Raw genomic sequence first — 15,452 nt, 5'->3', positions numbered from 1 at the left:
TAAATGAAGTGGAGATAGGCAACCTTCCAGAAAAAGAACTCAGAATAATGATAGTGAAGATGATCCAGGACCTTGGAAAAAGAATGGAGGCAAAGATCGAGAAGATGCAAGAAATGTTTAACAAAGACCTAGAAGAATTAAAGAACAAAGAAACAGAGATGACCAATACAATAACTGAAATCAAAACTACACTAGAAGGAATCAATAGCAGAATAACTGAGGCAGAAGAACGGATAAGTGACCTGGAGGACAGAATGGTGGAATTCACTGCTGCGGAAGAGAATAAAGAAAAAAGAATGAAAAGAAATGAAGACAGCCTAAGAGACCTCTGGGACAACATTAAACGCAACAACATTCGCATTATAGGGGTCCCAGAAGGAGAAGAGAGAGAGAAAGGACCAGAGAAAATATTTGAAGAGATTATAGTCAAAAACTTCCCTAACATGGGAAAGGAAATAGCCACCCAAGTCCAGGAAGCGCAGAGAGTCCCATACAGGATAAACCCAAGGAGAAACACGCCGAGACACATAGTAATCAAATTGGCAAAAATTAAAGACAAAGAAAAACTTATTGAAAGCAGCAAGGGAGAAATGACAAATAACATACACGGGAACTCCCATAAGGTTAATGCTGATTTCTCAGCAGAAACTCTACAAACCAGAAAGGAGTGGCATGATATACTTAAAGTGATGAAAGGGAAGAACCTACAACCAAGATCACTCTACCCGGCAAGGATCTCATTCAGATTTGATGGAGAAATCAAAAGCTTTACAGACAAGCAAAAGCTAAGAGAATTCAGCACCACCAAACCAGCTGTACAACAAATGCTAAAGGAACTTCTCTAAGTGGGAAACACAAGAGAAGAAAAGGACCTACAAAAACAAACCCAAAACAATTAAGAAAATGGTCATAGGAAGATACATATCGATAATTATCTTAAACGTGAATGGATTAAATGCTCCAACCAGAAGACACGGGCTTGCTGAGTGGATACAAAAACAAGACCCATATACATGCTGTCTACAAGAGACCCACTTCAGACCTAGGGACACATACAGACTGAAAGTGAGGGGATGGAAAAAGATATTCCATGCAAATGGAAATCAGAAGAGAGCTGGAGTAGCAATACTCATATCCGATAAAATAGACTTTAAAATTAAGAATGTTACAAGAGACAAGGAAGGACACTACATAATGATCAAGGGATCAATCCAAGAAGAAGATAAAACAATTATAAATATATATGCACCCAACCTAGGAGCACCTCAACACATAAGACAACTGCTAACAGCTATAAAAGAGGAAATTGACAGTAACACAATAATAGTGGGGGACTTTAACACCTCACTTACCCCAACGGACAGATCATCCAAAATGAAAATAAATAAGGAAACAGAAGCTTTAAATGACACAATAGACCAGACAGATTTAATTGATATTTATAGGACATTCCATCTAAAAACAGCAGATTACACTTTCTTCTCAAGTGCACATGGAACATTCTCCAGGATAGATCACATCTTGGGTCCCAAATCAAGCCTCAGTAAATTTAAGAAAATTGAAATCATATCAAGCATCTTTTCAGACCACAACGCTACGAGATTAGAAATGAATTACAGGGAAAGAAACGTAAAAAACACAAACACATGGAGGCTAAACAATACGTTACTAAATAACCAAGAGATCACTGAAGAAATCAAAGAGGAAATCAAAAATACCTAGACACAAATGACCATGAAAACACAATGATCCACAACCTATGGGATGCAGCAAAAGCAGTTCTAAGAGGGAAGTTTATAGCTATACAAGCCTACCTCAAGAAACAAGAAAAATCTCAAATAAACAATCTAACCTTACACCTAAAGGAACTAGAGAAAGAAGAGCAAACAAAGCCCAAAGTTAGCAGAAGAAAAGAAATCATAAAGATCAGAGCAGAGATAAATGAAATAGAAACAAAGAAAACAATAGCAAAGATCAATAAAACTAAAAGCTGGTTCTTTGAGAAGGTAAACAAAATTGATAAACCATTAGCCAGACTCATCAAGAAAAAGAGGGAGAGGACTCAAATCAATAAACTTAGAAATGAAAAAGGAGAAGTTACAACAGACACTGCAGAAAAACAAAGCATCCGAAGAGACTGCTACAAGCAACTTTATGCCCATAAAATGGACCACCTGGAAGAAATGGACAAATTCTTAGAAAGGTATAACCTTCCAAGACTGAACCAGGAAGAAATAGAAAATATGAACAGACCAATCACAAGTAATGAAATTGAAACTGTGATTAAAAATCTTCCAACAAAAAAAAGTCCAGGACCAGATGGCTTCACGGGTGAATTCTATCAAACATTTAGAGAAGAGCTAACACCCATCCTTCTCAAACTCTTCCAAAAAATTGCAGAGGAAGGAACACTCCCAAACTCATCCTATGAGGCCACCATCACCCTGATACCAAAATCAGACAAAGATACTACAAAAAAAGAAAATTACAGACCAATATCACTGATGAATATAGATGCAAAAATCCTCAGCAAAATACTAGTAAACAGAATCCAACAACACATTAAAAGGATCATACACCATGATCAAGTGGGATTTATCCCAGGGATGGAAGGATTCTTTAATATTCGCAAATCAATCAATGTGATACACCATATTAACAAACTGAAGAATAAAAACCATATGATCATCTCAACAGATGCAGAAAAAGCTTTTGACAAAATTCAATACCCATTTATGATAAAAACTCTCCAGAAAGTGGGCATAGAGGGAACCTACCTCAACATAATAAAGGCCATATATGACAAACCCACAGCAAACATCATTCTCAATGGTGAAAAGCTGAAAGCATTTCCTCTAAGGTCAGGAACAAGACAAGGATGTCCACTCTCACCACTTTTATTCAACATAGTTTTGGAAGTCCTAGCCACGGCAATCAGAGAAGAAAAAGAAATAAAAGGAATACAAATTGGAAACGGAGAAGTAAAACTGTCACTGTTTGCAGAGGACATGATACTATACATAGAGAATCCTAACGATGCTACCAGAAAACTACTAGAGCTAATCAATGAATTTGGTAAAGTAGCAAGATACAGAATTAATGCACAGAAATCTCTTGCATTCCTATACACTAATGATGAAAAATCTGAAAGTGAAATTAAGAAAACACTCCCATTTACCATTGCAACAAAAAGAATAAAATACCTAGGAGTAAACCTACCTAAGGAGACAAAAGACCTGTATGCAGAAAATTATAAGACACTGATGAAAGAAATTAAAGATGATACAAATAGATGGAGAGATATACCATGTTCTTGGATTGGAAGAATCAACATTGTGAAAGTGACTCTACTACCCAAAGCAATCTACAGATCCAATGCAATCCCTATCAAACTACCACTGGCATTTTTCACAGAACTAGAACAAAAAATTTCACTATTTGTATGGAAACACAAAAGACCCCGTATAGCCAAAGCAATCTTGAGAACGAAAAATGGAGCTGGAGGAATCAGGCTCCCTGACTTCAGACTATACTACAAAGCTACAGTAATCAAGACAGTATGGTACTGGCACAAAAACAGAAATATAGATCAATGGAACAGGATAGAAAGCCCAGAGATAAACCCACGCACATATGGTCACCTTATCTTTGATAAAGGAGGCAAGCATATACAGTGGAGAAAAGACAGCCTCTTCAATAAGTGGTGCTGGGAAAACTGGACAGGTACATGTAAAAGTATGAAATTGGAACACTCCCTAACACCATACACAAAAATAAACTCAAAATGGATTAAAGACCTAAATGTAAAGCCAGACACTATCAAACTCTTAGAGGAAAACATAGGCAGAACACTCTATGACATAAATCATAGCAAGATCCTTTTTTGACCCAGCTCCTAGAGAAATGGAAATGAAAACAAAAATAAACAAATGGGACCTAATGAAACTTAAAAGCTTTTGCACAGCAAAGGAAACCATAAACAAGATGAAAAGACAACCCTCAGAATGGGAGAAAATATTTGCAAATGAAGCAACTGACAAAGGATTAATCTCCAAAATTTACAAGCAACTCATGCAGCTCAATATCAAAAAAAACAAACAACGCAATCCAAAAATGGGCAGAAGACTTAAATAGACATTTCTCCAAAGAAGATGTACAGATTGCCAACAAACACATGAAATAATGCTCAACATCATTAATCATTAGAGAAATGCAAATCAAAACTACACTGAGACATCATCTCACACCAGTCAGAATGGCCATCATCAAAAAATCTAGAAACAATAAATGCTGGAGAGGGTGTGGAGAAAAGGGAACACTCTTGCACTCCTGGTGGGAATATAAATTGATACAGCCACTATGGAGAACAGTATGGAGGGTCCTTAAAAAACTAAAAATAGAACTACCATACGACCCAGCAATCCCACTACTGGGCATATACCCTGAGAAAACCATAATTCAAAAAGAGTCATGTACCAAAATGTTCATTGCAGCTCTGTTTACAATAGCCAGGACATGGAAGCAACCTAAGTGTCCATCATCAGATGAATGGATAAAGAAGATGTGGCACATATATACAATGGAATATTACTCAGCCATAAAAAGAAACGAAATGGAGTTATTTGTAGTGAGGTGGATGGAGTTAGAGTCTGTCATACAGAGTGAAGTAAGTCAGAAAGAGAAAAACAAATATAGTATGCTAACACATATATGGAATCTAAGGAAAAAAAAAAAAAAAGGTCATGAAGAACCTAGGGCTAAGACGGGAATAAAGACACAGACCTACTAGAGAATGGACTTGAGGATATGGGGAGGGGGAAGGGTAAGCTGTGACAAAGTGAGAGAGTGGCATGGACATATATACACTACCAAACGTAAAATAGATAGCTAGTGGGAAACAACCGCATAGCACAGGGAGATTAGCTTGGTGCTTTGTGACCACCTAGAGGGGTGGGATAAGGAGGGTGGGAGGGAGGGAGATGCAAGAGGGAAGAGATATGGGAACGTATGTATATGTATAACTGATTCACTTTGTTATAAAGTAGAAACTAACACACCATTGTAAAGCAATTATACTCCAATAAAGATGTTTAAAAAAAAAGGAATACAAATTGGAAATGAAGAAGTAAAACTGTCACTGTTTGCAGAGGACATGATACTATACATACAGAATCCTAAAAATGCCACCAGAAAACTACTAGAGCTAATCAATGAATTTGGTAAAGTTGCAGTTTACAAAATTAATGCACAGAAATCTCTTGCATTCCTATATACACTAGTGATGAAAAATCTGAAAGAGAAATTAAGGAAACACTCCCATTTACCATTGCAACAAAAAGAATAAAATACCTAGGGAGACAAAAGACCTGTATGCAGAAAACTATAAGACACTGATGAAAGAAATTAAAGATGATACCAATAGATGGAGAGATATACCATGTTCTTGGATTGGAAGAATCAATATTGTGAAAATGACTATACTACCCAAAGCAATCTACAGATTCAATGCAATCCCTATTAAATTACCAATGGCGTTTTTACAGAACTAGAACAAAAAATGTTAAAATTTGTGTGGAAACACAAAAGACCCTGAATAGCCAAAGCAGTCTTGAGGGGAAAAAATGGAGCTGGAGGAATCAGACTCCCTAACTTCAGACTATACTACAAAGCTATAGCAATCAGGAGAATATTGTACTGGCACAAAAACAGAAACATAGATCAATGGAACAAGATAGAAATCCCAGAGATAAACCCACGCACCTATGGTCAACTAATCTATGACAAAGGAGGCAGGGATAGACAATGGAGAAGAGACTGTCTCTTCAATAAGTGGTGCTGGGAAAACTGGACAGCTACATGTAAAAGAATGAAATTAGAACACTCCCTAACACCATACACAAAAATAAACTCAAAATGGATTCGAGACCTAAATGTAAGACTGGACACTATAAAAGTCTTAGAGGAAAATATAGGAAAAACACTCTTTGACATAAATCACAGCAAGATCTTTTTTGATCCACCTCCTAGAGTAATGGAAATAAAAACAAAAATAAACAAATGGGACCTAATGAAACTTCAAAGCTTTTGCACAGCAAAGGAAACCATAAACAAGACGAAAAGACACCCCTCAGAATGGGAGAAAATATTTGCAAACGAGTCAACAGAAAAAGGATTAATCTCCAAAATATATAAGCAGCTCATGCAGCTCAGTATTAAAAAAAACAAACCACCCCATCCAAAAAGGGCAGAAGACCTAAATAGACATTTCTCCAAAGAAGTCATACAGATGGCCAAGAAGCACATGAAAAGCTGCTCAACATCACTAATTATTAGAGAAATGCAAATCAAAACTACAATGAGGTACCACCTCACACCAGTTAGAATGGGCATCATCAGAAAATCTACAAACAACAAATGCTGGAGAGGGTGTGGAGAAAAGGGAACCCTCTTGCACTGTTGGTGGGAATGTAAATTGCTACAGCCACTATGGAGAACAGTATCAAGGTTCCTTAAAAAACTAAAAATAGAATTACCATATGATCCAGCAATCCCACTACTGGGCATATACCCAGAGAAAACCATAATTCAAAAAGACACATGCACCCCAATGTTCACTGCAGCACTATTTACAATAGCCAGGTCATGGAAGCAACCTAAATGCCCATCGACAGACGAATGGATAAAGAAGAGGTGGTACATATATACAATGGAATATTACTCAGCCATAAAAAGGAACGAAATTGGGCCATCTGTTGAGACGTGGATGGATCCAGAGACTGTCATACAGAGTGAAGTAAGTCAGAGAGAGAAAAACAAATATCGTATATTAACGCATATATGTGGAACCTAGAAAAATGGTACTGATGAACCAGTTTGCAGGGCAGAAATTGAGACACATGTAGAGAACAAACGTATGGACACCAAGGGGGGAAAGCGGCAGGGGGCGGTGGGGGTGGTGGGTGGTGTGATGAATTGGGCGATTGGGATTGACATGTATACACTGATGTGTATAAAACTGATGACTAATAACCTGCTGTATAAAAAAAATAAAAGTCAAAAATTAAATAAATAAATAAATAAGTGAACTATGGGGGAAAAAAAAAAAGACAGCACAGAAAGGCAGTGAGCTGCTGTTCTTTCCAGGCTCTCTCCATCCTGTTCTATTTGTGTGTAGTCATCACCCAGGAAGTTTCCTTAACAGACTCACCTCCCAGCCTGGCGCACTGGCTCCATACAGCAGGTGAACCAAGGGATTGCTGACACAGATCTGAGTCCCAACCCGTTGGTGCACAGCCTGGTAAGTTATGAGTGCTGAGGCAAGGCTCCCAGGAAGGAAGGGCCCTAGAGGCCCCTCTACTTATTTGAAAGCACATTTGCACAGTAGAAGTCTCAAAGATATATTTTTTAAATTAATAAACTTTATTCTTAGAGAAGTTCTAGGTTCATAGCAAAATTGAGCTGAAAGTACAGAATTCCCACATACCCCTCCCTGTCCCCACACATGCACAACCTCCCCATCACCAGAGTGGAACATTTATTATAATTGATGAACCTAAATTGACACATCACATTCACCCAAAGCCCATGTTTACATTAGGTTTCTCTCTTTGTGCTGTGCATTCTATGAGTTTGGACAAATGTATAATGGTATTTATCCACCCTTATAGTATTATATGGAATAGTTTCACTGCCCTAAAAATCCTCTGTGCTGCTGTTCATCCCTCTCTCCCCCCCGGTCCTTGGCAACCACTGATCTTTTGCTATCTCCTTAGTTTTACCTTTTCCAGAATGTCATGGAGTTGGAATCATAAAGTATGTAACCTTTTCAGATTGGTTTCTTTTACTTAGTAATATGTCCTTAAGGTTTCTCCATGTCTTTTCATGGCTTGATAGCTCATTACTTTTTTGCACTGAATAGTATTCTGTTGTTTGGATGTCCACAGTTTATTTATCTGTTAACCTACTGAGGGGCATGTTGGTTGCTTCTGAGTTTTGGCAATTTTGAATAAAGCTGCTGTAAACATTCGTATGCAGGGTTTTGTGTAGACATATATTTTCAGTTCATTTGGGTAAATACCAAGGAACATGAATCCTGGACCATATGGTAAGAGTATGTTTAGTATAGTAAGAAACTGCCAAATTGTCTCCCAAAGTGGCTGTGCCCTTTTGCATTCCCACCAGCAGTGAATGAGAGTTCCTCTTGCTCCACATCCTCATCAGCATTAGGTGTGGTCAGTGTTTGGGATTTTGGCCATCCTAACCAGTATACTGTGATACCTCATTGTTTTAATTTGCAGTTCTCTCATAACGTGATATTAAACATCTTTTTATATGCTTACTTGCCATCTGTATATCTTGTTTGGTGAGGTGTCTGTTGAGGTGTTTGCCCCATTTTTTAATTGAGTTGTTTGTTTTCTTATTGTTGGGTTTTAAGATTTCTTTGTATATTTTGGATAACAGTCCTTTATCAAATGTATCTTTTGCAAATATTCTCTCCAGTCTGTGGCTGGTCTTCTTTTTCTCTTGGCATTGTCCTTTGCAGAGCAGAAGTTTTAAATTTTAATGAAGTCCAGCTTATCAGTTGTTTCTTTCATGGATCATGCCTCTGATGTTGTATCTAAAAAGTCATTGCGAAACCCAAGGTCATCTAGGTTTTCTCATCTAGGTATCTTCTAGGAGTTTTATATTTAGGTCTGTTATCCATTTTGACTTAATTTTTGTGAAAGTTGTAAGGTCTGTGTCTAGGTTCGTTATTTTGCATTTGGATGTACAGTTGTTTGAGCACCATTTGTTGAAAAGTCTATCTTTGCTCCATTGTATTGCCTTTGCCTCTTTGTCAAAGATCAATTGACTTTGTTTATGTGGGTCTATTTCTGGACTCTCTATTCTGTTCCATTGATCTATTTGTCTGTTCTTTTGGCCAATGCCACGCTGTCTTGATTACTGTAGTTTTATAGTAAGTAAGTCTTGAAGTCAAGTAGTGTCAGTTCTCCTTCAGTACTGGGTTTGCTATTCTGGGTCTTTTACTTCTCCATATAAAGTTTAGAGTTAGTTTGTCAATATCGACAAAAATAAGTTGCTGGGATTTTGATTGGGATTGCATCGATCAAGTTGGGAAGAACTGACGTCTTGACAATATTGAGTCTTTCCATCTGTGAACATGGAATATCTCCATTTATTTAGTTGTTTAATTTCTTTCATCAGTTTTGTAGTTTTTCTTATTTTTATCTTGTACATATTTTATTAGATTTATACCTAAGTATTTCATTTTTTTGTTAATGTAAATGGTATTGTGTTTTTAATTTCAAATTCCACTTGTTCATTGTTGGTTATAGGAAAGGGCACATATCCAGTTGATTGATGATGCTGTTGAGTTCAGCTATTTTCTTACTAGCTTTCTGTCTGCAGGATCTGTCCCTTTCTAACAGAGGAGTACTAAAGTCTCTAACTATTATAGTAGATTCATCAGTGGATTCATTGTCCATGCAATTCTTTTTTCGCCTCATATATTTTGATGCTCTGTTGTTAGGCACATACACATTAAGATTGTTAAGTCTTCTTGGTGTATTGACCCCTTTATCATTATATAATGCCCCTCTTTATCCCTGATAACTTTCCTGGATCTGAAGTCTGCTCTAAGTGAAATATACTTTTTTTTTTATTGGTGTTGGTATGGTATATCTTTCTTCATCCCTTTACTTCTAATCTATATATTTATTTATATTTAAAATGGGTTTCTTATAGACAAAGTATTTTGGATCTTGTTTTTGGATTTACTCTGACAATCTCTGTCTTTTAATTGGCATATTTAGACCTTTCATGTTTAAAGTGATTATTGATATAGTTGGATTAATATCTACTATATTTGTTCTGTTTTCTATTTGTTGGCCTGTTCTTTGTTCCTATTTTTTAAATATTTATTTATTTTTAATTTATTTTTATTTTTTGGCTGTGTCAGATCTTAGTTGCAGCACGCGGGCTCTTTGTTGTGGCACGTGGGCTTCTCTCTAGTTGTGGTGCATGGGCTCAGTGGTTGCGGTGCGTGGGCTTAGTTGCCCTGTGACGTGTGGGATCCTAGTTCCCTGACCAGGGATCGAACCCACGTCCCCTGCACTGGAAGGCGGATTCTTAATCACTGGACCACCAGGGAAGTCCCCTTTTTTCCTATTTTTGTCTTCCAAACTTTTTCTGCCTTCTGTGGTTTTAATTGAGCATTTTATGTGGTTTTATTCTCTCTCCTTTCTTAGCATATCAATCATACTTCTTTTTGTACTTTTTGTACTTTTTTTAGTGGTTGCCCTGGAGTTTAAAATATACATTTACAACTAATCTAAGTCCACTTTCAAATATTACTATACCACTTCACGGGTAATGCAAATACTTTATAATAATAAAATATTCCTAATTCCATCCTCCTGTCTTTTGTATCATTGCCATCATTCATTTCATTTCACTTGTGTATGTGTGTATATGTATATACACACTCATTGCTACTATTATTTTGAACAAACTGCTATCTGTTAGATCAATTAAGAATAAAAAAACAAAATTTTTTATTTTACTTTCACTGATTCATTCTTTGATGTGCTTCCTTTCTTTATGTAGATCCAAGTTTCTGACCTGTATCATTTTCCTTCCCTCTAAAGAACTTCTTTTAGCATTTCTTTCATGGCAGATGTACTGGCAACAAATTCCCTCAGTTTTCGTTTGTCTGAGAAAGCCTTCATTTCTCCTTCACTTTTGAGGGATAATTTTGCGGAGTACAGGATTCCAGGTTGGCAGGGTTTTTTTCCTTAACACTTTAAATATTTCACTTCATTTTCCTCTTGCTTGCACCGTTTCTGAGAAGTCGGATGTAATTCTTATCTTTGCTCTTTTATAGGTAAGGTATTTTCCCCCCCTCTGGCTTCTTTCAAGATTTTTGTTTCTTTTTTTTTTTTTGTCTCTGTTTAAATATTTATTTAGGCTGCGCCAGGCCTTAGTTGCAGCACGTGGGATCTTCGTTGCCGCATGTGGGATCTTTAATTGTGGTATGCGGGATCTTTTAGTTTCAGCATGAGGACTTCTTAGTTGCAGCATGTATGCGGGATCTAGTTCCCTGACTAGGGATTGAACCTGGGCCCCCTGCATTGGGAGCACAGAGTCTTACCCACTGGACAACCAGGAAGGTCGCTAAAGATTTTTATCTTTGACTTTCTAAAGTTTGAATATGAAATGCCTAGGTGTAGTTTTATGGGTTTCGTTTTCGTTTTAGTTTTTTGCATATATCCTACCTGGTGTTATCTGAGTTTCCTGGATCTGTGTTTTGGTGTCTGACATTAATTGGGGAAATTTTCTAGTCATTTTTTGCTTCAAATATTCCTTCTGTTCTTTTCTCTCTTTCTTCTCCTTCTGGTATTCCTATTATGCATATGTTACACTTTTTAATAGTTGTCCCATAGTTCTTGGATATTCTGTTCTGTTTTGGGGTTCTTTTTTTCAGTCTTTTTTTTTCTCTTTGCTTTTCTGTTTTGGAAGTTTCTATTGTCATTTCATCAAACTCAGAGGTTCTTTCCTCAGCCGTGTCTAGTCAACTAATGAGGCCGTCAAAGGCATCCTTCCTTTTTGTTACAGTGTTTTTGATCTCTAGCATTTTTTTTTAAAGATTTTTTTGATGTGGACCATTTTTAAAGTCTTTATTGAATTTGCTACAATATTGCTTCTGTTTTATGTTTTTGTTTTTTTGGCCGCGAGGCATGAGGTTAGCTCCCCAACCAGGGATCGAACCTGCACCCCCTGCATTGAAAGGCGAAGTCTTAACCACTGGACCGCCAGGGAAATCCCCTCTAGCATTTGTTTTGGACCCTTTCTTAGAATGTTCATCTCTCTGTTTACATTATCCTTCTGTTCTTGTATGTTTTCTGCTTTTTCTGTGAAAGCCCTTAGAATAGTAATCATAATTAAAAAAAATTCCTGGTCTGGTAAGTCCAACATTTCTGCCATGTCTGACTCTGGTTGTGATGCTTGTTTACGCTCTTCAAACTGTGCCTTTTGCCTTTTAGTATGCCTTGTAATTTTTTGTTGAAAGGTAGATATGATGTACTGGGTAAAAGGAACTGCAGTAAATAGGCCTTCAGTGATGAGGTGGTGGGTGTGAGGGTTGGGGGGGAGTGTTCTGTAGTCCTATGGTTGGGTCTCAGTCTTTTGATGAACATTTGGTACCTCTGGACTGTGGACTTCACCATTGCTTCTCAGTTTTTTCCGCCCGCTTGGGTGGGACAAGATAGCTAAATGGTGCTAGAATTGGGTATTTCCCCTCCCCCAGGTGGGTTAGGCTCTGGTAAATTATTGTCTCCTGAGGGAAGACAAAATGCTATATGGGATATTTAAGAATGGTTACGTTTCCTCTGCACTTCCACGTGGGGTCATCAGCTGGAGCAGAACAGCAGTGGCTCTCTTTATCAGAGCGTGAGGTCTCCAGGTCGCCACAGTCCCCACCACTCCCTGCCACTCCTGATATGGCGACAAAGTGTTGGTTGCCACATGGTCTTACGCTCGGCCAGCTTCACTCATTTATGTTACTGACTATGTCTCCAAACACAATGAGAGAGACTCAGACTAGATGAGGACCCAAGTCATTTGTTGGCAGTGCAGTTCTGTAGATTGGGAGGACCTTCTCTGTGGGTTCTCACTTGGCCTGATCTTCAGTCCACCATGCTCCCTGGCCCTCCTTCTCTCCCATCCCTTCTCTCTGCTTCTTCGGTCTGTCTTAACCCTGCTCCTTTACTTCCTGCCAGTTCACTCCACCTAAACTTCCGCACCCCTTCCTACCTGGCGTCTTGCTCTCCACCAAGTTCCTCTGGCCCAGGGTCCTGAACCTGGTGATTTGCCTCCACAGTTTTTAGCTTTACCCTCACCTCGGCTTTTCCAGTACTGATTTTTGGGCCAGTTTAGCTCTTGAGTCAACAATTTTTTTCTTTTATTAAAAAAAATTTAAATAGCAAGGTAATGCATGCTTATTCTAAAGTATTCAAGTATCTACAAATATGTAAGTAAACAGTGAAAGTCACTTTCCCTCCCAGCCCTAGATCCCTCCCTAGAAGTAACCATTGCTAGTTATGTGGTGTGTATCCTTCCAGAACTTTTAAAAAATACATTAGAAATATACAGTATAGACATTTAGGGTTATTGTTTTCTTTTTTAATGTAATCAGGATCATACCATAAATATTGTTTTGGAAGCTGCTTTTGTTTTTTTCTTATTTATTCATTCATTTATTTATTTATTTTTAGCATAAATACCTCTTGGAGATTTTTCAAAGTCAGTGCTGTTGACTGATCCCATTCTTTTCGTAACTGCATAGTATTCGAAAAGTTGGATATGGCATAATTAATTTAACTCTTCCCTATCGATGAGTATTTCAGTGGTATTTTCATCATAGTGAACATGTGAATATTTTTGTATATGTATCTTGGGACTCATTTGCAAACATTTCTGCAAGCTAGAGCCCTAGAAGTGAAATTTAAAATCTTGGTAAATACAGTCAAGTTACTTTTCACAGAAGTAAAGGCATTCTTCACTGAAGTGGAAAGGACACCATGAGCTTCTGTTTCCCCTACCCCACTGTTGAACACATTCTAGAATTGAGTTGTAAATAAAAGCAAAATAGACACACACACTATTTGGAATGATTCCATGTAAAAAACCTTATATCTCTGTATGTGTGCATGAGGGTATAGCACCAGAGGCACAAAATAAGACTGTCAGAGTTTAAATTCCTGCTGCTTTACTGTTTTCTCACACTGTGACATTAGGTAAATTATTTAACCTTTATGAGTCTCAGTTTCCTGTAAAATAGTGATACCATTAATAACATATCTACCTCATAGATGTATTATCTCTGAAAGAACTGGACGAGTTAAGACTCCTGAAAACCCTTAGATCAGTGCCTGGCCCACAAGAAGGACATTATATATGTATAAATGTGCAGGGGAGAAGTCTGGAAGGATGTATATCAGATGGAGTCAGTTCTGGAAAGGGAGTGGGATGGAAGGGGGTAAACTGTTTTTACTCTGACTACTTCTGTAACGTTTGGGTATTTTACAACAAGAATGTATTTATATGTCAGTTCTGTGGGTTTTTTAAAGATAACTTTAGAACCAGGAAAATGAATGAGATTATCCTCCCAGTAGCAGGATCTGGTGGCTTTTCAAGGCTGCCCAGCATCGGCACAGCTCCTTGGTGTTCTTCATTGCCACTCGGAACCAGGACAGGGCTGGCAGGAGCAATTGTGGATCCTCACGTGACCTGGAGGAAGCATCCTTCCTGCTCCTCTGTGCAGGCAGCTGGTCAGATCTGGCAGATGCTGACTGCCTGTTGCCACCAGAGCCCACCCCTGGGCTACCCTGCCCAACCTCTGCTGGCTGCGGTGTGCCCTGCCCTTTATCCATCAGGCCTTGACTTCATGGCTGCTTCTCCCACGTCAGCACCAGGCTCCACGCTGCCCTACCAGATGGCGCCTAGCACGTACCTGGTGCATAAGGAGTGTTTAATAGCTGTACTAGCAAATGAGTGAGCCGTCTCCTTCCGAGACCCAGACACTCCCCCGCCGACGTCCCCCACAGCCATGTCCTATTTCTATTCCTTCTCCCATGCCCTAAATGTGGGTTCCCCCCCAGACTTTGGCTGTGAACTTGCCTAGCTCTTCTTTCCAGTCTCCTTCCTTTGCGAGCTTGTTCACCCACCGTCACAGCTTCACCATTCACTCCAGCAGTAGGCGTGTTCCTTCCTCTCCCGATAGGCCACTGCCTCTGGAAAGGCCTTCCCTGCACCCTCACCCCAAGACCAGTGTAGGTGCCCCTTCGGGGCGCCCTCCTGGCATCCTGTCTCTCCCCACAGCAGCACCGATCACCTCATAATCACCGGCTTCTCCCTGCTAGTCTCTGAGCCCTCGGAGGGCAGAGACGGGCTTCACTGCTCACGGCTGCATCTTCTCTTGGACACTGGCCCGGCACCTGGCTTTTAGTAGGTGCTCAGGGAAGATTCGTGGAATGAATGATATGTTTGCAAATTCTAGCTTCTCACCTGTATTTCAGTCTCATATTCCTGGCTACCTAGAGCAGTGATACCTAAACCTAGCTGATCATCAGACTCCCCTGGGAGCTTTTTAAAAACTAAAAGTGAAAAGAGCCAGGCACAGGCCTGTGTGCCGTGTATGCTCTCATCTGAATAAGTACAGAATATCTATAGAAAGCTGTGCAAGAAACTAAGGGTCTTGGGTGAGCAGTAGGGAGGAGACTTTTTACCGTATTTGATTTTGTACCATGTAAAATATTTATTGTTTTTTAAATTTAAATAGAGAGCAACTCGGGGGCCACAATAAATAAACAATTCAGAACCTGATAAGGAATGATGTTTATTCCTTGGATTGGATGTTTATTCCAGATTCTAATGAATCTGTATATCTGAATACT

At 38.7% G+C, this 15,452-nt stretch overlaps 1 protein-coding gene across 1 annotated transcript in view; it reads left to right on the top strand.

The window, feature by feature from the left end:
- Positions 1-15,452, top strand: part of FAM227A (family with sequence similarity 227 member A) — a 94,416-nt gene that overhangs the window by 2,921 nt on the left and 76,043 nt on the right. Inside the window, 1 exon segment of the mRNA XM_068561979.1 lies at positions 7,215-7,297. Within this exon segment, the coding sequence (XP_068418080.1) occupies positions 7,215-7,297 (83 nt within the window).

The sequence above is a fragment of the Eschrichtius robustus genome, chromosome 13, assembly GCF_028021215.1.
Source record: "Eschrichtius robustus isolate mEscRob2 chromosome 13, mEscRob2.pri, whole genome shotgun sequence".
In the NCBI taxonomy this organism is placed as follows: Eukaryota; Metazoa; Chordata; class Mammalia; order Artiodactyla; family Eschrichtiidae; genus Eschrichtius; species Eschrichtius robustus.
The sequence above is the reverse complement of the archived record's forward strand: the minus strand, read 5'-3'. Positions and strand labels throughout refer to the sequence as shown.